Below are 26,043 nucleotides of genomic sequence, written 5' to 3'. Positions count from 1 at the left end.
TTTATTATTTTGCATATTTATCATTATTATCTTATGTTTCCATGTTGTCCGTCCGTCCGGTCCATTCTCGTGAACGTGATATCTCAAGAACGCCTGGAGGGAATTTCATTACATCTGGCACTAATGTCCACTAATGGACTCAAGGATGAACTGATTAGAATTTGGTGGTCAAAGGTCAAAGGTCACTGTGACCTCACAAAACACGTTTTTGTTCCATAACTCAAGAATTAATTTGCTAATTATGACAATTTCACACAAATATCTACATTTTGGAAAGACATTGATGTAAACAGCAACTTGACTGGTTGGTGGAGGCATACAATGCAACTTGGTAATTCTTGTTCACTATTTTCTGACATTTTATACATTTTGTAGACAAAACTGTTAACTGAATAATGAATCAACAGATACAGCAAATCGCTAATCAAATAGTTAAGAGTCCTAAACTACTGTAACTCTCAACAAATCGTTTGTTTAAAATAAGCAGGACTAGATGTCACAAATGTAATATTTTTTAATTTTATAGTATCTATCTCTACTTTTACATAATATAATAATGGAACACACTACACTGTTTGTCTTTTAAACCACACAGTGATGTCCCACATCACACATCCTCTCTAAAGAGCCACGTTTAATGAGCAATGGGTGCTAATTCCTGGGAACATCTCATCCTCTTTACCCTGGTATGGCCCTCCACCCTCCCTCCATCTCTCTCTCCAGCTTTCTCCTGCGTTCTCCTGCGTTCTTTCTCCTTTTGTGTTGCTCCCTCAGGCTTTCTCCTCTTATGGCACATGTTTATGCTCTCGCTATAACAAGTCATTGCTATCTGTGTCCCCCCTGCTCCCTGACAGCATCATGCAAACTAATTATTTACTGAGAGTTACTGCATTCCATTATGAAACTCTCTGATATACATGTAGCTCACGTGTGGCGGAGCACAAACAGTAAATATGTTTTTGTTTTTTTGAAGAGTGCAATACTACTATTTTAGTTTCTGTGTGATTTGTTACTTTAGAATATGAGTGTCAGAACATTAGTTTTCCACTCATACAGTTTGCATACAGTATCAGCCACGCAGTCATGTAAAATGAGCTGCCTTATACAGAAGCTTGTGCAGATAATGCATCAGTGTCTCCCCAGGCAGTGTATGGTTACATATAATTAAACAACAAATGATTTTAGAAAATATAATGTTATTATTATTGCCAATATTACAAAAAAACAACACCATGGGTATTTGATTAAAATGTTCCTTTAATTGTCCAGAAAGTAAATCCTTAAAGAGAATATATTACACAAAGAATCGTCGTTAGTTTAGTGCTCATCTAAAATGTGAAGTATCTTGTTTAAGCTGGTCTCCATGGAGACGGTGAAGCTGGTGATGATTCTGTTTCCACGGCAACGGCTTTAGTTTGAGTCCTCCTCCGATCCTTCGATGTCCTGAAACGTCACAAGACAATAATCTTACCAACATTGAATATCTACATTGTTGATGCAACTTTATTTTCCAGGCTACTTACAAAGAGCAGATTTTAAAAATCAAATGTCATGACTTATGGTTTAGATTCAAGAGAAATTCTCAAATATCTTCTTTGGTTTTTACCATTATTCCTAACCAACGGTTATTCAGTATTGATTAATCTGTTAATATTTTTGCAATAAATTGATTAATTAATTACAGTAAATTAAATATTTTTGGGTTTTGGATTGTTTGATAGAACAAGACATTAATGGCATCACCTCGGGCTCAAGGACAATGTAAAGGCGATTTTTCACTGTTTTCTGATGTTTTACAGACAAAATTATTTATTAAATTTTATATATATATATATATATATATATATATATATATATATATATATTTCAAATCAAATCATAGTTAATTGAAAAAGTAATTGACCAAATGAATCATGAAACTTAATTAATTAGGCATATAATTGTGAGATAATGGCTGAGATTGTTTGAACTGTCTTTATCTAACATCCAGATTTAATGTCACGTGTGAGTCAAATGTCTTATTACCATAGCCTCCTGAGATCTGAGAGCCATGATGTGTTTCTGATATGAAGAGATGATACAGTCGCGCCTGCAAACAGAGAAACAGTATTATGTCAGAAGGATATGTGTTTTGATTCCACCAAAGAATGAACATGTGTTTGTTTGTTTGTTTGTTTTTTCAGACTCACTTGCTGGTGATGCCTCCTCCGGGGGGAAGCCCTGGCATCTCCTCTGCAGCCAGGAATTTGATCACATGTAACAGGTCAGGGTCCTCGTCTTTGGACCTCATCATCTGGATAATTTCTGTGAGGGGAGACGGTCAAAGCAATGTGGTTATAAATCAGTGAGCTCACAGCAATTTAAAGTGTAGACAGAGTGTTTTGTTCACCTTCCACTTTGGTGTCTATGTGTTTCTCCAGCTCTGCCTCCTGCTGCAGCGCCTCTTGTGACACCTGGGGGGCGCCGGAGAAGCAGACGATGATGATGCTCATGTTGTCCAAGCTGCCCTGCAGAGGGAGACAGAGACATCGGGGAAGTTTGACAGGAAGCACTTCAGTTTTAATTCAAGTTGAAGTGAAGTGGTGGAAGGTAACTACGTGCATTTACATTTTGAGGTATTTGACAGCTATTGTAGTTACTCTGCTTATTAGATTTATTAATATTTTAAAATCCTATTATGAGGTAAGTCTTCCTCAACCTCTTGAAATCACTTGAAATACCTGTTGATAGGTGAAATAGCAGAGAACTGACATCTGTGTCAGGTTGAATGGAAATATATTTTGGTATGTACGATATATCAATCTCCTATGAAGTCACAGTTAAGTACTTATAGAGGATGATGATATTGCTGATTTGCAAACACATTACTTAGACAGTTAAATCAGCCAGGCCTGATGAATATCGGCTGATATTAGCTTATTGGAGATGTATCGGATCAGTGTCGGCCGATTAGTAACACAAAATCGCAGTACAGAACACGAACTTACTACGGTGTGAAGTGATTGCATTGTTGGTTATGACACCAGAGATGCGAGGAGTGATGCTCAGTGTGTGCTGGAACATGCAGTCTTTCACCAGCACGGTGCACTAAGCCTTTTTAGGTGAAATAAATAGCACCCCATCCCGGCCGGGATAAAGCCTCTGAGCTGGTGTGTGTTGAGCGGTAACACTGAGCTCCCAGGATGCCTTAATACAGCTATTTATAGGGCGGGCTAAGGGCTCGCTCGTCAGTGTTCAGACGTGCATTTACTAACAAGCATTAAGAAGACTTGTAAGAGATGGGTTTACTTACTTAACAACGTACGTCACCTCACAGAGACCCTGCCCTCAGTGTACACCTGCCCACAACACCCACTCTTAATGTAAAGCTTGCTATTCATTAATCCACCTGCTGTAACACTGTGTGCCACAGACAAATCCAAAGAGCTAGGGAGTTCTGCTGAACTAAGACCATAGGGATGCTACTACTGTATATGTACATAAATGTTGGGTAATTATGTCATTTTTCAAATTGTAGTCTAATCCGTGACGGATAAGACCCACACTTAAAAATCAAGATTTTAACCAAGAATCTGGAACAGCTGCTCTGACTAATGCTAAATAAGACGCTCTGTGGAAACCTATGTTATACGTACAGTATGTCCACAAAATAATCACAGGGCTTTTTTGCATCTTCATCAATTCAGGATTGATAAGTTCCAAAGAGCAGATATAATTCACATGGAAGTTTGAGACATGAATTGTATAATGGCTTCATTCACCCTGGTAAGGGCTGGGTATTGAACCTCAATGCTTTTGTGATACAGAGAGTCACATATTTATTCTTTGATTTGATAGTACCTGGTTTTAATCCAATTTTAAGCCATTTTATTTTTAATTTAGGCGACGTTTATGATTTGTGAACTGTGGCTTCTTCCATTCACTTTTAACAAGGAATTTTGTTGAAAGATGTGTTTATACTGCAACAATCCCACCACAAAATGCTTTTAGTAGCTGCTATGGAGCTTTTCATCATGTCACGATCATAATGGGTTTGGTCAAATACTGTTTCCAAGGTTAAGAATGAACTTTTGGTCTCACTGTTTATACTTGTCAAAGTAAAAATTGTGTTATTGGCACTGAAACTCAGGTATCAAATCAGCAACAATACCTATCCCTAGTCATGGTTGTGACAAAGTTGTTTCAGATGTCTTTATGCTGAGGTACCAAATCACTATCTTCTTCCTTTTTTTATTAAACTTTAGCAAAATATTATAGTTTGTGATTCTTCCTCCCTGGTGCAATGGTTGAATCCACATGACTGTATATAAGAAGTGGATGTAGCCACTGTGACGTCACCCATTGGTTTGTGGACTGCCGTGTTGAAGCCTCGAGTTCAGCATTTTGGCCATTCCCATCTTGTTTTTTTGCAACCAGAATTGACCCAACAGGGTGGAGCTAAGTACAACTGAACACTGAATAAGACGTTTTTAGGCGACCAAAATGTTACAATTAACTGTCATGAACTAAAAACACACTGTGAAAGGGTTAAAGTTGTGAGACGAAAACGCAGACAACTCCCAAACCAGACAACGCCGTGGTAGCAACCTGTCAATCACAAGGTAGCCACGCCCTAAAGCACACCCTGCTTTATGGTCTATTTGACTCTAAATGGGACCATAATTTACTGAATGAACATCATGTTGTATTGAAGAAGACTTGAAACTAGTGATTGAGACCATAAACTCATGTTTACAATGTTTACTGAGGTAATAAATCAAGTGAGAAGTAGGCTCATTTTCTCATAGACTTCTATACAATCAGACTTCTTTTTGCAACCAGAGGAGTCGCCCCCTGCTGGCTATTAGAAAGAATGCAGGTTTAAGGCACTTCAGCATTGACTTCACTTCTCAGACCCGGAGGTTGCCCACTGGTTGAATCTGAAAAGTTATTTCTCATTCAATCATTAACCACACGAGGGTTGAAATGTATCTGTCAGTATCAGAATCTTTCATTAAAGCCATTCATTTTCGCTTCCTATTGTTTCATGCACTTCATCTGTATACTGATGCCTCACCTTATAGAGACAGAGGTCAATGACTTGGGTGCAAATCTCCCTCAGGTCATTGCACACCCGCAGACGGCTGCGCACAAAGGCACACAGTTCCTCGTTACCAATGGCATCCCACACGCCGTCACACGCTAGAATCAGGAATTCGTCTTCCGGCGTCCTCTCCAGCTCGTACACCTCGGGCTCCGGCGACACCAGCTGCTCCGTCTCCGGCCTCCAGTCCACCTCCTTGAAATCAAAGTCCCCCAGCGCTCTGGAAACGGCCAGTGAGCCGTTGACTCTCTGCAGGGTCACCGAGCCTCCGGCGTTCTGGATGCGCTCCTTTTCTCTGGGGTTGAACGGCTTGTGGTCCTCCGTGTAGAAGACCACCTTGCCGTTACGGCAGAGCAGGGTACGGGAGTCCCCGCAGTTGATAAAGTAAATGTATCGTGGTGAATTCATTACGGCTGCTGCAGTGGTGCCACTGCGTTCCCAGTTGTCCTGGCGTGTCAGTTTGTGCATGTGGCGATCAATGTCCAGGAAGCCCTCACGGATCCCCTCCTTCACCTGCTCGGGGTCCTCATTTGCTTTGACCCCACCTGTGGGAGATGAGGGGGAACATTTGGTTTTAAAGAGCACCTATTATGCTCATTTTCAGGTGCATACTTGTATTTGGGGTTTCTACTAGAACATGTTTACATGCTTTCATGTTCAAAAACTGCTTTACTTTTCTCATATCAGCTGTGCTGCACACCTCTTTTCACCTTCTGTTTGAGCTTCTACCCCGCCCTCCCCAAAAGCCCAGTCTGCTCTGATTGGTCAGCTGAACCACTGTTATGATTGGTCAGCTGAACCAGACTCTTTGGACTCCGCTCCAGCTCCACTCTAACTAGCTTTTTTTGAGGGCATGCCAAACTAGCCGCTAGGCAGGTATTATGCAAATATGTTACTTGGTGACATCACCACGTTACGGAGGAAAACGTTTGCAGAGCTTTTACATGCACAAAAAACGATATAACACACTAAAGGAAAGGGGAAAAGCACAGAAGCATAATAGGTCCCCTTTAAGGAAGATTCACACCATACTGGCAACACCATGTTGTTTGTCTTGAGGCCAACACACCACACATCAGCATAGTGAAGACATCCGTGTCATTGTGCAAAAACATGGCCCACCCAACGGGGCTGATTGTTAAGTGTTGAAAGCAATTTTGAGCGAGAAGCTTTTTATTTAACCAAGAAAGCCTTTTTTTCAAGAGTGTCCCGGCCATCATAAGTAGCAGTAACAAGAATACAGCCTTTCATGTAAACGTTCATTTTCTCTCATATGGCTAACCAATCAGTTCACAGCTATAAAAGTATAAAACTTGACATCTGCATGCAAGGCATACAGTAGCTCTGTTTTGTTTTGATCCCTGAACCTCCTTAATTACTTTTCTCAGTGCTGTAAAGAAAAAAACACCACAATATCCAGAGTTCTTATTTTGAAAATTGGAGCACATTATCCCACCTCTGTGGTTTTTATCAACTTTCAGTACTGTATTTACGCTGTGGCATGTTCAGTTTCCAAGGGGACATTTGCTACTTTCCTGGACTTTGTGAAAACCCTGTTATTTGCTACTCTAAAAAAAGTATTTTTCTATACTTAAAAGACGGATTTGTTTGTGCAAATGTTTTAGTTATTCAGGTATAGTACTTCATTTATTGAGTGTAATACATAGAAGTCGTCTTTGCAACTCAACATATTTATTGGAAATGCAAATTCAGTATGTTTTCAGTTTAAATTAATATCTATATACTGTATATATTGAACCATACTGAATAATTAGATCCATCCTATTCATCACTAATTGTTCTCTACCTGTTGCCATGATGCGCTCCAGCAGGTTTCTGGAGCAGTACTGTGCCACTGTGGAGCCTGCATGTCCATCAAAAACAGCAAAGTATCCCCACTCCTTCAGCTCTCCCCTGAGCTCGGGCATGCAGGTATGGGCGTCCTCCATCTGAGCCCTCCAGCCCTGCATGCTCGCCACAGCGTAGTTCACCCCCAACCGAGAACTCCCCTCTGATACGTGCTTCTCCAAGATGGGACGGTCCAGGTATGGGCTCGGCATGGAGTCGTCCTCGTCGAAACTGTCCTCCTCGGAGTCCGTCTCCCTGGGCCCCCCTTTGAAGAAGAAGGTGACCATCCTCTCCGTCTCTTTGACCAGCTGGCGGAGGAAGGAGGGCACCTCCACGTTGCTGGCCCGCCTGGCCGTCTTCATCACTCCGCGGAGCTTGTGCTCAAGCTTCCTGCTCGACCCGGCAGCAGCCCGTCTCCTCCTGTTGCCCCTCCTCCGACCCTGGGTTTTCCGCAGCAGGTCCAGCGCAGCAGTTAAGCTGTGACAACCCCAAGCAGGTAAACAAAGAAAGACTTGAAATAAGAATAATCCTGTCAAATGAAACACGTGAAAACCATCCCGTAGCCTGCGGGTAGAGTCTGAGAATCCTTCTTCTGTCCTTTTTTATTTAACAGGACCATTAGGTGTCTTCTTCTTTCTGTTCCCTCCTTCTCTTCTTTCCCCGTCCTGTACCAGCCCTGCTCTTCTATTGGCCTATCTATTTCTGTTGATTTATCCCTCTTCTCTGCCCCCACCTACTGCCTCTGTCCCTCCCTCCGTCTGTGTACCACTGCTGGATTATCACCTGGCCTTCAAGGCAAGCCCAGGTGACCTGTGGCTGCACACATGCATGGATTATGAGCATGACATTTTACAACAACACAGAGGGATCCCATAATAGGTTGCATGTCTGTATGGGGATTTTATATCTGATACAAGAACTTAGGAATCCAAATAAGTGTTTTTATTACAGAGGTTTGGGACTTTGTCATTATGGCAGAACTAAGGTACTACTTAGTAATACTAAGGTATATTGAGTTAAAATATGCACTAAGAATTTAGTTTCAAACTTCATCTTTTAACCCTGGAAAGAGCAGTTGTCAAAACAGTTGTCTGTTTAATAGCTGTTCTGGAGCTTTCAATCATATAACATGGTCTTCATGGCCCAGTTTGACCAGTGCTTTAAAATGCAACTTTTAAGCCAAAACTGGACGAGAAGTCCTGAAATTGTTCAGAACAAATTTTTTTTAATTTGAACACCTAAATTTCACACAAAAGCGAGATTAGTGGGTTTAACCATCTATTTTATATCTTTGGACATAGTTTAGGTTTTCCGCTATCATAAAACTTATAATATCTGGGGTAGATCAAAGATGTTGTAGTTTCAAAACTAAGAAACACAAGGCAATATTTAAAATACACATTTAAATATGATTAAAAAATAAATAAAATAGAAGATAAAAACATGCTAAAATGGAATAAAATAGAATAAAGACAGAATGAAAAGTTGCATTTTAGTTAATTCTCCAGGTTAAATGACAATCCTTCTAAATTTGTGTTATATGTTGACACCTGCTTGATCCCGACCCTGTCATGTGACTTCCTGATTCCATGTTGTCACTACATGACAACTATGTGTCTTAATCTCATTAGCTGATGTGTATTTGGAGCTCTTGACCTGGTTTACATGTAGGAACACTTGAGGTTTACTAGTGTTAGGGACTATATGTGATGATTTGTTCTTATCCAGCTTTAAGTAATCATCTGATGTTGGCAGTGTTTCAGCTGGCTCGTGTTTGTTTACCTTTAATAAGACTGAGGATGCACACAGAAAATGGGATGACGCAGGAAGTAGATTGCCCAGTGACGGTCTTCCTTCAATAATCATATTGCACAGCACTTTTGAACATGGGTATAGGATTGTTAAATTAAATGTGATATGTCAACAGTGATCTAGCTGATTGATATGTGTCTATTTCACTACATCACTTGCATTGGGAAGGAAGTCTTCTCAAAATTCAGACCATGTTTCCCATGAACCCACTTAGTTAACCTTTTTTTTTAATTATTTTGTCCAGTGGGCAGCCTCCAGGTCTGAAAAGTGAAGCCAATGTGGAAGTACCTTAAACTTGCATTCTTTCTAATAGCCAGCAGGGGGCGACTCCTCTGGTTGCAAAAAGAAGTCTGATTATATAGAAGTCTATGAGAAAATGAGCCTACTTCTCACTTGATTTATTACCTCAGTAAACATTGTAAACATGAGTTTATGGTCTCAATCGCTAGTTTCAAGTCTTCTTCAATACAGCATGATGTTCATTTAGTAAATTATGGTTCCATTTAGAGTCAAATAGAGCAGGGTATGCTTTAGAGTGTGGCTACCTAGTGATTGACAGGTCGCTACCACGATGCTGTCCGGTCTGGAAGTTGTCCGTGTTTTTGTCTTCCAACTTTAACCCTTTCACAGTGTGTTTTCAGTTCATGAAAGTTAATTATAACCTTATTGGTTACCTAAAAATGTCTTATTCAGCGTTTGGTTGTACTTAGCTCCTCCACTAACCCTCCTCCCTCTCATGTCACTTCTGGTTGCAAAAAAACAAGATGTCAACGGCCAAAATGTCAAACTTGAGGCTTCAGAACGGAAGTCCACAAACCAATGGGTGACGTCACAATGACTACGTACACTTCTTATATACGGTCTATGATTTTGTCAGTAAAGTTACTCAGTATTGTCAGTTACAGAGCAATATAAAAAGCATCATATATAAAACATATATATATACATATATCATTAATTATGAATTCAACTATTAATTTGTATTTATTTCTTCTTTCAAAAGGTACATTGTCTCACTTTAAACATATTGTGCTGTATTTGTTATTTAATGCATTATTTAAAATGAAATGATGGCAAAGAGGCCACACATGCACATTTTCCTGCTACTCCTTCATTTGCAACTCTAACCAGTTTTTAGCAGCAGCAGCATCAGTTACAGCTACACACTGCTGCCACCCACTGTTCACTATTGCACAGGCCTCCCTTCCACTTGTGATAAAGATTTTACTGTAGTTGAGTCTGTACATTATTTATACTCCAGCTTTTATGATTAATTTAGCTGGAGTTTGTTTGTATAATTAAACTTATTTGTATATATTGGAATATGATATATATTTCTAAAAACACAGTAAATCTGATGAACCTTACATGCTGGTAAGCTATGAACCGGACTGTCCTGCCCATCTTCAGATGCATCCTATCTCTGTGTACGTTTTCTATGCTCATGTTTTACATTATTAATGACTTGCTACTCCTTCTCTTTCAGCCTGCCCCTATGAGATCCTGAGATGAAAATCACATGACGAGGGAGAGAGCCACAGATAAGCTATGAATGGGAGACGACAGCAGGCTCAGACAGACACAGGGACACATGCTTCCCTATCCTCCTTTTGCTGTAGCGTGCATCACTACAGCTGCAGTCATAACGATGGAGAGAGGAGGGAGGATGCTGGAGGCAGACAGGCAGGGCGGGGCTGCTGAGTGACAGGAGGCAGGAGAGAGAGGAAGCTGCTCAACAGACGACCAAGAAACAGAGAGAGAGAGAGTGTATCCACAAGACGTGAGAGCCGGCAGCAGAGGAGGAGGCGGGGGGGCTTCCAGACTGGATGGGCCCAGCGATGCCTTGATGGAGTATGGGCCAGGTTTTAGGATTCTCCCACTGCCGTGAGTCTGCTTTTGTTCTTCTGTTTCCATTCTGAGTTAAAGGTCTGCATGTGTTTATCTCACTATACCATCATTATATTCCAGCTCAGCATCTTTCCTAGCTAACTGCTGCAAGCATCGTCTGTGTTAGCTCAGCCTCCTCTCCCCTCCCTGCCTACTCTCCTTTCCTCTCTCCTACCTTTAATAAACACATGGCTGAATGGATGGATGCAGTGCAGAGGGAGATGCTGTTGTCGTTGCCTCCCATTGATTTGCAGGTGTTTATGTGGTTGTGCTTTGCAGGGCAGGAATGATGCAAGTTATTTATTCCCCTTAAAGCTTCTGTTGTGCTTTCATATCTGTGTTTTATTTCATATTTTTGTCACAATATGCACCTGATATTCTGTACAATTGCATTAAAGTTGTTTAAGGTTATTTGCATGTGTTCATACATGCGCATTAGAGAATATGCTGCGTTCTTTGCTCTGCCTTGCTTGATTTATTGGCAAATGTCACGCTGGCTATCTAATGTAGTGAAGGCCTTTACTGCTGCATGGTTTAGCTCTGTAAGGAAATGAGTCACCGAGCTACAGTATACTACAGTATGAGGAGTGTACGCTTGTCTGTGACTCCTTAAATCACATAAAGCACAGTTGGGGGGGGGGGGCTTTTATGTTATTAATCATTTCACGTTAGTACACCCACGTTGAGTGTTTTGAGAGGCACACTAGTAAGATGAGTGTGAGATGGGTTACAGCATGTGAAAAGCAGCAACACATTTATATTTCTGACAATCTTATTCTAATGTACGGTACGTTTACTAATTGATTAATGTAAAATTATGTGTTTTCTTCCAGAGGAATATGGCTCTGTGGCGTCCACTCCAGACTCAACACCTCCATGCACCGATGGTACGAAGCAGACACAAATTCTGTCTCACAATACTGACAAAAATAAGCGATCCCTGCTTCCTGACGCCTTTCTTTTGAACTAAACATTAAAGGAATACATCTGAGCATCTCTCTCACCTCTAAATCACTAGCACGTGTAAACACAGAAGTACATTTTTATGCACTTATCAAAGAGGGTTTCATTCACTTTAGATGTCACACCCTTTTCTTCCCAGACATCAAATGACACACCTGGCTGCTTTCATGTGTTTATTAAAAGCAAAATCCCTCTACACACTGTTAGCAGCCGTCTCTATATTTGAATGAACTGTGTTTTTGGTGACCACATTGATTTATTTTTTGTCTCCATTCAGGCGGAAATGAGGAGTCTGAGATGTGCGAGCTGCAAACAGCCAGGGAGTGGTCTGACGATGAGGATGGGGAAGATGGGGACCCAGATGATGACGACGGACTGGCTTCTTCCCCGTCCATCTGGGGAACGCCACGTCAGAACTCCTTCGAGCTGACTTTCTCTTACATCGCCATCGCCGAGGCTGAAGCGGTGGGGGCCTCACGGCACCTCCGTGACCGACGCAGGTGCAACTCTCGGGGGAGTCGCACCCCTCTGATCCGCACGGACACCCTGGAAACGCTGCTGGACTCCCCCGACGTAGACTGGGACCCTCAAGACTTCCTCAGTTCAGAGGAAGAAGAGGAAGCGGCGGAAAGGAGAGAGCAGGAGAGGACGGCGAGTGCAGCCGTGAGGAGAGAGCAAGACAGACAAACTGAGACTGTTATAAACCAGCCCTCTCCCCAAAATCTGGAGCCAGAAACTCAGGAGAGAGATGCAGGAATCCAAAGACGGGACTCTCCGAGAAGCCTGACCCAGATTACCCAGCATCCCTCTGCATCGCTGTCTTCCCAACATCAGAGCCCGTCACAGATACTTCAGGGTGAGAAACAGGAGGTTGCATTTTTTTTTACTTTGTTCACCTAGTGATCACTTCTCAACAAAAAAAATGAATCGGCTATTTGCTCAAGTGACACGTAATTTCATGAATCCTTATGAAACCGTACAATTAACAGGATTAATGCACCTCTCAGCAAGCTGTCATTGGTTCTGGTAAAACATAGTGGTCTTGTCAAAGATCTTCCAAACTTGTCACCTGATTACAATTTTTAAAATAGGCTATGTAGTTTCAGGATTGTCATTCATTTTGTATGTTAACATCTAGTTTAAATGGCTGCTCGCAATGTTCAGGAGTCTCGAGAGGTATCATCATTTAAAGGGGACAAATTATGCTTTTGTGCTGTTCCCCTTTCCTTCAGTGTGTTATATGTGTTTCTTTTGTGCATGTAAAAGGTCTGCAAAGTTACAAAGCCCAAAGTCCACACCAAAGGGAGTTACTCTCCCCCACAGCTCCTGAACTGAAACGCCTTGATTGAAGTTGCGCCTTTTCTTCTGTAACGAATGGCTAGTTTGGCACGCCCTCAAACAAAGCTATTTAGAGCGGAGCTGGAGAGGAGTCCGAAGAGTTTGGTTCAGTTGATCAATCACAACAGATTAATAGAGTGTGCCAGCTGACCAATCAGAGCAGACTGGGCTTTTCGGGGGGCGGGGCAGCAGACTCAAACAGAGCATTTCACACAGAGGGTGAAAGAGGTGCTGCAGCACAGCCGGTATGAAAAAAATAAAGCGTTTCTTTTCAACATTAAATCATGTAAACAGGTTCTAGTAGAAACCCAAACACAAGTATGAACCTGAAAGCAAAATAGGTCCTCTTTAAACACACCAAACAGTTCACTTATTGATCCAACATGTACCTGGTTGGGCTCAGTTAATTCAGAAGATGCTTCCCAGATCTAAATCCTGTAGGTTTTCGCTCTCCACATACAGGCACTGGTAATTTTGCGTAATTCCGCCTAATGTCGGACCACGATCTACCAAAAGCTGGTAATATACTTCTACTTATGATGATCGTAAATGTCTTTTCTTGAGGCGTACTTGATGTGATGTGGCATAGAGGCAGACTTTACGACAAGACATGACTACTGTACATGGTGAATGGTGGCCTCTATTCGGAGAAGGACCTAGATGCATTTTATGATCTTTCTGTGTGGGAATGCTGTAAATATTTAGGTCTCATATCATCATAATGTTCATATTTTGCTTGTGTCACACCAGGCAAAGCCACCATACTTCATTGATTTAGATGTTACGTTGACTAATGCAAGGGGCTGTCCGCTATAATTTAATATTCAGCTGTATCATGAGAATAATGAAAGGAGCCCAACCTATTTATTATCAGCTTTCTCAGAGTGACAGACTTTCAATATGTAACCAGAAATGCTGACATACGCATAACCAGACTCCTAATATCTTATGGTCAGTTTCTTGTCTAAATTACTCCTTTCATTCAGGTTTACTATATCAAATCAGCCTTAAATGATAAGACTCTTACAACAGACATTATATATTGTTAATAAGTTCATACTGATTATAGTTCCTAATTATATTTTGCAGTCCAATTACACTGTGGTTTTAAAAATGTAATTTAGTCAGTAGTTTTAGCTCAAGCTGAGCATGTACAGCAAGTCAGCGGTGATGTCATCGTGATAGTGACATCATCTTTTGTTTCCCGGCAGCAGCCTCACAGACCCCTGAGCCAGAGTCTCCCGTCACCAGGGAAACCATTTCAGTCAAGCTGCTCACATCTGTGCGACCCAGAGGCCCGGCGTCCTCGTCGCCGGCCGCCATCGGTCGAAACTCTCAGGAACAGCTGGTCAGCGATCACTGGTTTTCAGCACTTAACCTATCAGAGGACCCGACAGTATGCAGTATGCACATAGCAGGTACTGGATTAACATCTGACCACCGTCCTCCTACCTCCCTCCCTTCTCTCTCTCTCTCTCTTCGTCTCGTTGCTGAGCGAGATCCTCTCACTCAGCTCGTTAATCGATACTTTAAATAAGGAAAATATCAGATTACACTTTCAGCATGAACCTTTGAGAGCAGGCAGACTAAGATACGACCCCCCCACACACAATCCCCGGAAGTCCTTCCTCTTCGTGGAGTCTCCATAGTAACCCTCTCCCGGGATTTCAGGAATGATTGGCCAATTGTGGGGAATGCATTCTTGGCATTGGCTGAGTTTTTGGACGATTTGCACACAAAGTCAGAATGCATCACTGTTTGACACACCGAAAGAGAGACAGGTGTGTGCAGTTTCTTTATATACAGGTTTGTGGGAGTTTGTCAGCACTTTAGGATTGTTTGAGACCCAGAGAAAGGGAGAAAGAGCGCGAGAGATAACATCCTGTCTTCCAGCTTGATGGTATTTTAAGTGGACAGTCAGTCCATCAGAGTAGAGCTCAGTCTTATTTTAGTGGACGTGGAGGGTTCAGTAAACCCTTAGACCGGTGATGAATGTATGTGGTCTGGCTGATGACAAGAGTTTAGAGTGTCCGGAGTAAAATAGCACATATGTTGCATCTATTGGAGCATCACATCTCCTCTGGTTTTATTGCTTGTCTTAGGGGCTGCATATCAAAACTCACTGCTTTTTTAGCAACTGAAATGTGATTCTAGCACTGAGTAACTGTCAACAATCAAAAGCTGTCCAGTTATAGAAAGCATCTTATTTACAGTAGGTGAAGTTCTTCTACAGCTGATTGCATTTAAACAACATTTAACCTTTGAAAAGCTCCTTTTATTAAATGAAACAAAATGTAAGCTATCGAAAGCCATTGGTACTGAATCTCACGTATCATATCGGCACTCGTATCAAAACATTTTAAATCATACCAAATCCTACTATTTGGACTATGCAAGGAATGTCTTTATGTCTAGGTAAACAGATCAAGAGAGTAAGTCTTGTCCAAATCTACAGCTCAAAAGAACCATTATTTTATCTATCTATTATTTCTTACTTTGTCAGCCTGATTCCAGACCTCTGAATCACTATCCTGTCTCCAATTTTTGCAGCGATTCAGATGTTTAACACACTGAAGCGAAATAGCAATTCTATCAGATTATCAGGCTGTTTGTTGCCTTCTATTTGGAGGTTTTACAATAAAATAAGCTTTATTTTCAACAGCATTTACAGCTCTTACCTAGAAAAAATGGACTCATCCCCAGAAAATCAAGCCCCTCATCTATTTATTATGGGTAGTGGTGGCACAGAAAGGTTTGGCTCGGTGACATAACAAAAAATAAACCCTGCTTCTCCTGTTTCAGGTGTTAGATGGCACATGAATATATGCATACAACTCTATATAACTTTATCTGAGTTCAAAAGAATACCTTAAATTCATTCTGCTTCAGCACTGCGTTAAAGAAGAAAATGTAGTGATTTTGAGACTATTATTGTGTGATTGCCGTGAATCATCTCTCTATGTGTGAAGCTCTTGGGAGTCGTGATGAGAGGGTGGGCGGTGCTGTGAACAAGATTATTTTGGGCCGTCAGGCCTTTGGACTGCTGAGCGAGCAGGGGGGCGGCCAAAAACAGCTCAGAGGAACAGAGAGGGGGACAGAGGGTGCAAGAGGGAACACTGCAGCAGCAAGCAAAATGGCCAGTAAAGGTGAGGACGTGTGCTTGAAGTGAAAAGAGGATAATTTGCGGCACCTGTGTATGTAGATGATGTTACGGTATTTGCTTTCAATTGTGAGCTGACGGTCAGCTACTGCGAAGAGACGTGTTTGATTTCAGAGAGAAGGCAGAGCTGTAGATTCAAGTGTGAAGGGGTGGAAACCACTTCTAGTTTAGTAGTGGACTGTTTAGCTTTGTGGCTTTGGCGTAGTGGTGAGAACGCCGGACTATCAGGGGACTGGAGGTGGGAATTGTGCATATTCGTCGCTTCTCTCTGATCATTTTACCAGCAGAGTCTCTGGAGGTATGTTTGGCTTTTAACTGATGAGCTGTTGCAGGGTAAGTCTCCCTATCAGTAGCCTTCATTTAAATTAGCAGCAGTCATTCAAATGAGTGTGAACTGGCCTGCTGTGGTATGCTTTTGGCAGATAGTTCACTTTGCCAGCTGGGTTCTCTTACATTTTAGCGTTTCCTCTGTAGGCTGAAGAGCTGGCACGAGCAGAGACATTTCACACTGCAGTACTACTGGATGAGATTTCCTGGACACATGTTTTGTGATTAAGCTGACATGATCCGGGTCAAATGAAAGAGATTGTGATGTTAAAATGAGATGATGTCTGCCTGGGTTTACATAAAGTATAGATGAGCCGTGTGATTTGTGTTCTGATTAATCGGTTGGTTGGTTAATTGATTGATTGGATTATTAATTCTTTCACGCAATCACTCCCTCAATGCTCATTTATATAATAAGTTAGTCGAACACTTAGTTCACTAAGATAAATTCTACTGGTTTGGATTGCATGATTGTGGTACAGAGAATGTGATTGGAGGTAATTACTACTCACTGATTGCTGAGTCATTCGCTTTATCGTCGCATCTGCTGATACAATGATACAGCTGCACATGAAGTACACTTGAAGTATGTTAATGTTGGTACGACAGGTAGAGTTGAAGTAAGTTATAAATTGCAGAAACAGGAAGTCTGAAGTCCCCCATAAGGGTACCAAAAGGCTGCAATGTTTATTATATCCAACAATACAAGTGTTAAAAATACATAAGTTGTAGATAACACCAGTTTATGGTGCAGCTGTGTCGGGACATTTTGGGAATACGCTCATTTGCTTTCTTACTGAGTGTTATGCTGTTGTTAGGCTATGTGAGAGGATTGAAACCCCTCTGCATTAAGGGCACAGTGTGTAGGATTTGGCGGCATCTAGTGGTGTGGTTGCAGATTGCAACCACCTGAGTACCCCTCCACTCACTCCTCCTTTTCAAAGACTGCAGAGACGAGAGCCACCGAGTGGTAACGCCGTTCGCCACACTCAGAGGCTCCTTACGATGATAACACTACTTTGGGAGCAGCGGAAGTCAAACGGCGGTTACCACAGTTTCACAAGCGTGTCAGAGAACTACGATGGCCTTAGCTTAGCATAAAGACAGCTAGCCTAGCTCAATCCGAAGGTAACAAAATCCAGCCACCAGCACTTCTAAAGCTGCATCCGGCCAAGAAACATAACCCCCTGTCATTTTCACACTTCTGGTTTTGTACAGATTAAGCATGCAGGATGCAAAGTGTTAATTAACGAGGGCTGGTAGTTGGATTTTGTTACCTTTGGATACAGCCAGGCTAGCAGTTTCACCCTGTTTCTAGTCTTCATGCTAAGCTAAGATAACTGACTGCTCTCTGCAGCTGTACATTTACCAAACAATTATGAGAGTGGTGTCGATCTTCTCATCTAACGCTCGTCTTCCATGTGTCCTCTGTTTAGCGTATAGACTAGATGCTCTCAGTACTCCAGTGTAGGTTTCTTTCTATTGTCCCAGAATGACAGCAGCACAAACAAACACGCTGGACAGGTGTGTTCCAGGGGCATCATGGGTATTAATGGTGTGCAGCGATGCTTATAAATAATAACCCACCTGCTGTCAGTGCACTCTATTCAAAGAGGCTTCCCTTTATTCTAATGCTGAGGCTTAGCGTTTCACTGAATGACGAGCACAAAGAGCTATGCCTGTCTGACAGCGCTGCGCCGTACAACGTACCCTGTAATTACACAGCACTGAAGAAACTCTTTTTCATAAAGGTCCATAAGGTTATGTAAAACGAAAAATGGGGAGTTCATGTCTTCTATACTGTCCACTCTTGTAAAGCGTGACTCTATGGACGCCTCGGTCTCCAAGGCAGCTGTTGCCGGGTGACAGAGAGGGACACCAACAGGGTGTTCTGACAGCCTGACGTCTGTCGGCAGGTGCTGTGAAAGGCCGCAAATAAACTCTCCCTCAACTGCTTGCTTCCTTCTTTCATCTGAGGGCTAAATTTAGCTGGAGCCGGAGCCTGATGTGTCCTCGTAGCTGCTGTGTGTGTTCTGTCACGCTGGAGGCTGGAAGTCCCTTTCTGCCTCATCATGTCCCCCGCCTCCCTTCCACTTCTCTGGCCACTCTTCCCCTTCGTCTCCCTCTGTCAGAACTACTGTATCTTCCTGCCAATCTTCCTCTCCTTAGTTCCCCCGAAAAATGAAAGACCTCTTGGTGGGCCTAAGGGCTGGAGGCTGAGTGATGTTGCTGCAGCTTCTCTGTTTAAATCAGGAGGGAAATGTCAGCTGTGTATAGCTAGAAAATCTCTGCTTGAATTATGATTTGTACACACATGTGACTTGAGCATTTCTGGGACTATTTGTTCACAAGTTTGGTGATTGATAAACTACCAACAGTATGTAATAATACTCTAGACTGGTTCAGGACCTCTGAATCGCTGCAAAATATCCAATTATTTTCATTTGTATTAACTTATTACAAATAAAATGTCTGATTATTAGTCTATACTGTCTCAACAGCCACCTGTACATTTCCCCCTGTTATTTTTTTATTGTATACTTTATTTCTTCATCCTCTCCACTGTTTATCCTGTCTTTCAGTGATGGACCTGATCTACTGGAAGGACACGGAGCGAACGGGCATGATCCTAACAGGGTTAGTGGTCGGCCTGCTGTCCCTGTTCCAGCTCAGCATCATCACCGTGGTCTCCACAGTCTGCCTGGCCGTCATGTGCTTCACCATCTCCGTGCGCATCTACTACCAAGTCCTCTACATCCTCAACTGGGGCGACGGAGAACATCCCTTCAAGTAAGATGCTTTTATTTATTCTTTAAGGACAGTGGACATTTTTCCAGCTTTTCTAGAAAATAATAAGGAGAGCGGTGAAGATGGGGAAAAGAACAACGACCTGACACACAGAGGCAGATTAACCCCATTCAGTCACAGCGCATTAATGTTTTCCAAAACGCGCCTGAGTTCATTCGGCCACAAGCCTTTTTCCGCTCAAATTTCTATTTTCTATTTCCTAATTTAAATTTTTTATTTGATTAAGCTGATTTCCTGCATTTCAAAATTGATTTAAATCAAAAAATAATAATAAGACTTTTATAAAAAGCATCATGCTGTGTCAGTGTATGTGTGCTTAAATGCAAATAGTGTTTTAATGCATGTAGTTTTCTATAATAAAAAGCCAACTTAAGTACTTTCATTGATTATTGATCAGTGATACCCCTTCCTATGTATGAAATGACAGCTGCATAATCTAAATTGATTTTAAAATCCTGGTGGTGACCTAGCAAATTGCAAAGCTTGGACCTTTTGACCTTTGGTCACTGACGGGAGTGACAGGAGGGGATTATATGTGGGCTTCAAGGATTGCAGCCAAAGAGCATGAATCACTGTGTCATTAAACATCATTATTTGGTAAAGAGTACAGGAAGGATGACGTTTCTGTTCAGCCTCCTTTTTTCTGCATCTCATGTCCTCTTCTTGTTGTCTCGTTGTCTCTCAGATCCTACTTGGACCTGGACATCAGTTTCAGCGGAGAGGAGGCTGACCTCTATATGCAGAAAGTCATCGTCATAGCTCTGTCTGCTGTTGACTCTCTGAAGGGACTCTTTTTTGTTGGAAACCTCTTGGAGTCCGCCAAGGTGAGCTTAGCTAGCAAATAAAGTTAGTCTTACCTCTGTGTGTGTGTGTGTCTGTGTGTGTGGTCTGTTCAGTCTCTTCTTAACTCTCTTAATGTCTCTTAAAAGATTTGCTTCCCCCTGTCTCTCCTCCTCATTAACCCAGACATCAGTTCCCTCTCTGCATTCTTTCATTTTGCTCCATCATCTGTCATCATCCTCCCTCCATCACTGGAGACGACAGCATCGCCATGCCAACCGTCTCTCTCATTATGCTAGCTCAGAGTTGAAGTCTCTGCTCCTAAATTAGGGCAATATCACTGACGGCAACTGTCAGCAGCAATGACATATTTTTAGTAATCATGTGGAAAGCAATCGGTCCCTTTGGAAAAGAAAAACCTTTCAAATTAATTTGAATTGGTACTAACAGCATAAAAAGGATGCAGTCTGCCTCGTCCGTCTCATGTATGCTTTTTTAATCCAGCCTCGGAGTATAGCTGACCTCTCTTGGTAGCAGAGCCAAAGCATTACTTTAATGTTTATCAAACCTAAATAAATCTGTCAGTATCACATGTCATCACCCAAAGTATGTTGCCACAGTCTTTATACATTCTACACTTTTTACTTTGTATCAACAGGATGTTCAGTACGCTTTGTTGCATATCTTTAAACAGTGCCTCAATGACTTTAGCTTAAAGCGAGGCAGCTATTGATCCTAGAATTGCTTGTACCATGTTGAAGTCAACAAACTGAACCCCAAATTGGACAAAAGCATCTGCCAAATGAATGTGTTGTCATAATGCTGAAATGATATACAGTATGAATATTTGTACTAGTACTAATATACACAAGCTATTTTCTTGGATTGCTTTTCATTGTTGCAGAGGATTATTATATTATAAGGACATACCAGGCATATTAAAGGACATTGTACACGTTTTAATTTATTACACATAAAGAATGTTTGCTTAAAGTGATTAAATCAATGCTAATATGTATGTGCACATTAGTAAAGGTGCATATTTATATAATGATGTCATGTATATACACAGCAATCACCATATCGGTACCAATAGAAATAATATATCTTCACACTATTCCACAGAAAAGGTCAGGAACAGTGTCAAATTTACGACCAGGGTACTGTACATTCTTTGGTATAGTATGTCAAGGAACATTTTAAAAATGTGATCTATTTAAATGCAAATTTTGTAATGGATAAGGTTACTGAACAGTTCTGTAAAATGGTGTTTAAAGGTTTTTCTCCTAATTATAAAAACTAGTTGACAGTGTAAAGATCTTACAGGAAAACTTCTACGACAAAAAAAAACAAGAAATCTAAAAATCTAAATATTGTATCAGTATCAGCTGAAATGTCCATATAAATTATTACACATCAAATATCAGCAGTCAGTTCAAATCATCTCTGATATAATAATTATGGCATCTCAGTAATTAACAGCAGCAGTTTGTGATCAGACAGACTTAACACGTTTGCAGTAAATGGGGAGTCAGTGTGAGCTGACTGAGCCCCCCTGAATCCCGGTCTCAACCCTGACCTGGCCGGTATGCGACATGACACACAGGAGGAGGTACGCAGAGACGCCCGGGATGAGCTGGATTCCCATTTCCAGCTGAGACAGGGGTGTCCCATATCAGGATCCCATACACAGAGCTGTGACTCTGTGAGATATAAGGGGAAACACGGAGACCCATATTGGGAGTCTCGTACTTGGAGCTCTTTCATTCCTGATGTCAGTGTGGATCATTTTGCAGGGAATTGTGCCATATTGCAGCGTGATTTACTGCTTTCTGCAGACATGCACACATCTTTGATGGGAGTAAAACTAACTTCTCTTTCTCTTGGTCTTAGTTACTGGTTCTGATGTACCTCGTGACGTACCTGGGAGACCTGTGCAATGGCCTTACTCTGCTCATCATCAGTAAGAGACAGATCTCACCGCTGTAAATATGAAATCTATTAACACACCGTATGGCTGTCATGTAAACTACTCTGCTATTCTTTCTTCTCCAGGTGTGATCGCTCTCTTTTCTCTGCCACTTTTCTACAGACAACGCCAGGTAATAACTCTCTTAATTAATTATTTATACTGTCACTTTAACAGGTCCTTTATTTCCATATCTGTAAACATGATATTCTTTTCTGAATTTCTGTCATTTCACAGGATCAGGTGGAAGTCTTCATTGCAAAAATCCAGGCCAACATTGACAACGTCAAGGACACGTGAGTATGGCGCCACCTCCTGGCACAATGTTGCCATTAACACTGGTATTTTGATACTGAGGCAGTTAGTGCTCAGCTGATGTTAAGCACATATTTGTATTTGGTAAATAGTGTATGCTGTTATCACATGTTACATATGTTCTGATTTTATTTAACCTCATACAATAGTTCATGTATTGTAATTTTTAATAGTGTATTATGGGCGGACTATGCTAAGGTTATGTTTCTATTTGCTATTATTCTGTTTTTAAGTGCTAGAATACAGGTACATATTTTTTTATTATTTACAGCAGGTGATGGTTCTGTAAGTTACTTGTTAGTGTGCATGGGTAAAGGCAGTTTAGGAACAATGTAGTGTTAGTGAGATGTAGAGAAGTCTGCAGATTTAGATCAAAACAAGAGAACATAACAGTAATGGAGCTGACTGAGATGTAAGATTTTACATTTTAAATAAACCCTCATTCACCATTTAATTAAATGGAACACGAGTCAAAACTAAGATGCTTTGCAGATTAAGCGTCTGTCACCCAGAATTTCCCCTCCCAGTTGACTTCCAGCCGCTGGGAGTCTCCTGTTTCTTGACAGGCCGTGTCTAGATTCCACTGTAAACACACCCAATTTATTAATTTGCAGGGTGTCACTATGAGAGGGTCATAAAAACACATAAACCCACTGAAGTACACGGAAGGTTTCTTTGTTCAGGCCATGGTTTGCACTGTATGTTTCTCAGACTTACAGGAATTGCCGCCCCTCAGTTTTCGATAGTTATATTTACATATTTTTAATAGCATAAACTCTGATTTGCAGTGGTGGAATGTAACTAAGTACATTTACTCAAGTACTGTACTTAAGTGCAATTTTGATGTACTTGTACTTTACTTAGTATTTCCATTTTATTTTATGCTACTTTATACTTCACTACATCTCAGAGGCAAATATTGTACTTTTTACTCCACTACATATTTCAATATATATTTTTTTAAAGCTTGAGTTACTAGTTACTTAGTTTATTTATATTTAGTATCAATGTACAATCAATTTAAGTGTGCATCAAGTGTGGGTTAAGTGAACTGTTGGCTACTTGTGGCACGTTAATGTGCACATAAGTGCTCAGAACCACAATGTAGGTATTGGGACGGACTTGCACAAGTCCTAACTACTCCTCTATTTCTTTTCAACAGCTTTCAAAGACTTGTCCATGGTGGCGGCCCTCCTCATGACCCAACTCCCGGTGGCGCCAAACCCCAAAACCAGTAAACACTGATGGACAAGAACTTAATGAAAAGCTCCCAGAGTTGCAGGCTGTCACTCAGATGTCTTACCCAGCAGCAGTCTGTTCTCGGAGCTCCAGATAAACGGAGCGGAGGTTACTTAAACGGACAATGACGAGGATCACACATTTATACTCTAACTGTATTGTAAGTTATGGGGGTTGGAGGTTGGGGTTTGGGTTAAAACTTAATCAAGGTGTCTGAATCCCGGACGAGACTCTTTGCTGCTGACTTCAGAGATGGAAAAATTCTACGACACAGATCGTCGTATTTGACCATCCTTGGAAATATTCACTGTTTTTAATGTGTACAAAATGACTCAAGAAGTGTCTTAGATGGTTGAGAGCTGTAGTCCAAATGAGGCACTGAGACCAGGAATGGGAAGTTCCCACGGCGACGGCTGCTCACCTGAGAAAAAGGGAGGTCAGTTGTTAAGGTGAAAAACAGGGGTCATCATTATTCATGGCAATTAAAGATGCATGTGTCAGCACATGTACTTTTTTTTCTGAATGCATATTCATTCTCATGACTGTTTCTCTGTGTGTATGCAAGTATGAGTGTGTGCGTGCATTTTATTCCTGGCATATAGAGCTTGCTGAAATGAAAATGTTACCTACAAGCAATTAAAGTCACATTTCTTCTTTATTTTCGAAAGCTTTCTGTTTCTTCTCACTCGCAAGGGCATTCACACCATCGTTCATTTGAGGTTGTTTTTTTTCCCCTGGTCATGTTCTCATATTACTTCATTGCTTACACCACAGGGGAGTTGTAACATAATATTCAGAGAGATGGAGATAGAGTCTTCTGCTACAGGTTCAATAATTAACATCGGTTGACCGGAAGTTCCCCATCGACGGAGCATCAGAAGTAGCTACTTGGTGTCGATTTTAGGATCGGATGGATTGATGACACAAAAAGTGTTTTAAGATTTCAGATAGATTTCCTCTCTGAGCTCTTGATGTGATTATGTCCATGCAGCCTTGTGAAAGAATGTGGGAATGAAATACAGTAGGTGCCTTTCTAACTGCAGGTTATAGTGCATGATGTGAGTCAAACAGCAGACAACATACAGCGACTTCTTCCTCCTCCTCCTTCTCTCATCACTTGACTGACCATTGCCTTCCTGAGAGCAGTGTTTTGTATGTGTTCAATACTTGTATGATGTGCACCATGACAAGGTATCTTGTATAGAATTGTAAGTAGATCCATTTTAGGAATAATAAAATGATTCAGGATAAACTGCAGCTCAGCTCCACATTTCCCTTTCAGCAGTTGCTTTTAAAGCTCTCATCAAAATGTGTCTGCTCTTATGCCTTTGTGTGCTGTAGTGACCGTGTTATGTTAACAGACATGATCCATAAAACCCAAACATGAATACCTGCTAGTCTCAGACATCATGCGCTGCTTAGTGTTGAACCTAAAGTAGTTGCACACACACACTGGCCTCCTGTAGCAGTTTTCTGTACCAATACAAATTAAGTTTTTTGTTTTTTCTTCAGCAAAAAGAATGAATATAATATTGAAATTACAGTTTCTTATCTATCCACACAGCTTGGCTTAAACAAAAATTCACTGAGATCCGTCTTGTCAAACTATATTTAAACAAAAGTGATGTTAATTTAGTCAAACTCACTAATCATTTTCATAGAACTGTCTCACTAAGTCTAGACTACCAGATGCTTAGGTTTTCATTGCTCTGTGGATGAAATATCAATCCAAACAGGAGAGTAGTTAATTTAAAGTCAGTCAGAATCACCCACTACATGCATTATAGTAATGCACTGATTAATTTTTATTCTTGAAAATGTAATCTTGGAAAATAAACGCAATATTTTAAAAATGTATAATGTGACTTTTTCAGATAGATAGATGGATAGAAATAGATTTTCAATATGTTAGAGACTGGACACAAATAAAGACCATCTAATATCTAACCAGTGGAAATGACCATGTTATTGTTGAATTCCCAACATTAAAGGTCAAAGGTCACTTACATCAGTAGAGGTTGTAACACGGGCCTTTGCCCCTGCAGTGAATTTTCAGCCCCAGAGAAATATTGTCAGGCCAAAAATGGCACATTAGGGATATTACTAATAGCTAAATTGTGTTGCAGGTTATTGATGTTTCTGTAACTTGGTGCCCGATGTGCTTCCAGTTTGAGGTTTCTTAATTCAAAACTGTAGCTTTTGGGCCCCTTGACATGCTCCACTTGCCCTGTGAGTATTCAGCCATGTCAGTTTCTGTTTGCTCTTGCACCCAACCACAAGGAGGCGACACAAGTCAAGACATAACTTTTATTTAAATTTTCCAAAGTGTCCAGTGTGTCTGACAGTTTGGGATTATAGGAAACTGGACCACCTCAGCCACTGGACAGTTTGAAAAAAACTTTTTTTTAAAAAACTGCCCAATCAGAGGGAGTGAATTTGTCCAATTCTTATACAAATGTCCCTTGATTGAACTATATATTCTGGTCTTGTGCATTCTCCAGTGGCTACAGTCTG

The 26,043-nt window shown here is 41.2% G+C and overlaps 2 protein-coding genes and 1 long non-coding RNA gene across 8 annotated transcripts in view; 1 reads left to right on the top strand and 2 right to left on the bottom strand.

Annotated features, from left to right (window-relative positions):
* LOC141771638 (uncharacterized) overlaps positions 1-26,043 on the bottom strand; it is a 229,010-nt gene that overhangs the window by 77,247 nt on the left and 125,720 nt on the right. The window lies entirely within an intron of this gene.
* On the bottom strand, positions 1,240-7,307 carry ppm1na (protein phosphatase, Mg2+/Mn2+ dependent, 1Na (putative)). Its single transcript, XM_074642103.1, has 6 exons — positions 6,891-7,307; positions 5,057-5,628; positions 2,390-2,507; positions 2,190-2,304; positions 2,026-2,089; positions 1,240-1,443 (listed from the first exon to the last, which is right to left on the bottom strand). The coding sequence occupies exons 1-6, from the start codon at positions 7,291-7,293 to the stop codon at positions 1,411-1,413; spliced, it is 1,305 nt and encodes a 434-aa protein (XP_074498204.1). The 5' UTR covers positions 7,294-7,307; the 3' UTR covers positions 1,240-1,410.
* rtn2a (reticulon 2a) lies at positions 7,286-24,187 on the top strand. Of its 6 annotated transcripts, none has more exons than XM_074642098.1 (11): positions 7,286-7,427; positions 10,230-10,627; positions 11,464-11,517; positions 11,871-12,449; positions 14,143-14,349; positions 19,001-19,208; positions 19,912-20,050; positions 21,900-21,969; positions 22,062-22,108; positions 22,213-22,271; positions 23,453-24,187. In XM_074642098.1, the coding sequence occupies exons 2-11, from the start codon at positions 10,597-10,599 to the stop codon at positions 23,526-23,528; spliced, it is 1,470 nt and encodes a 489-aa protein (XP_074498199.1). In that variant the 5' UTR covers positions 7,286-7,427; positions 10,230-10,596; the 3' UTR covers positions 23,529-24,187. The 6 variants fall into 6 exon arrangements, with proteins under 6 accessions (XP_074498199.1, XP_074498200.1, XP_074498198.1 ...); XM_074642099.1 differs by lacking the exon at positions 7,286-7,427 and adding an exon at positions 7,671-7,736 and having other exon boundaries at positions 14,146-14,349; XM_074642097.1 differs by lacking the exon at positions 7,286-7,427 and adding an exon at positions 7,672-7,736.

Source organism: Sebastes fasciatus, chromosome 7 (assembly GCF_043250625.1).
Source record: "Sebastes fasciatus isolate fSebFas1 chromosome 7, fSebFas1.pri, whole genome shotgun sequence".
In the NCBI taxonomy this organism is placed as follows: domain Eukaryota; kingdom Metazoa; phylum Chordata; class Actinopteri; order Perciformes; family Sebastidae; genus Sebastes; species Sebastes fasciatus.
This window is presented reverse-complemented; position numbering and strand designations above follow the sequence as displayed.

Coding starts and splice junctions, on each gene's coding strand:
- ppm1na (XM_074642103.1), bottom strand. CDS start 7,293: ATGAAGACGGCCAGGCGGGCCAGCAACGTGGAGGTGCCCTCCTTCCTC. Junction 5,629..6,890: donor GGAGCGCATCATGGCAACAG/GTAGAGAACAAT, acceptor CATCTCCCACAG/GTGGGGTCAAAGCAAATGAG. Junction 2,090..2,189: donor GGAGGAGGCATCACCAGCAA/GTGAGTCTGAAA, acceptor CTCTGTTTGCAG/GCGCGACTGTATCATCTCTT.
- rtn2a (XM_074642098.1), top strand. CDS start 10,597: ATGGGCCAGGTTTTAGGATTCTCCCACTGCC. Junction 12,450..14,142: donor CCCGTCACAGATACTTCAGG/GTGAGAAACAGG, acceptor GTTTCCCGGCAG/CAGCCTCACAGACCCCTGAG. Junction 22,272..23,452: donor ATTGACAACGTCAAGGACAC/GTGAGTATGGCG, acceptor TCTTTTCAACAG/CTTTCAAAGACTTGTCCATG.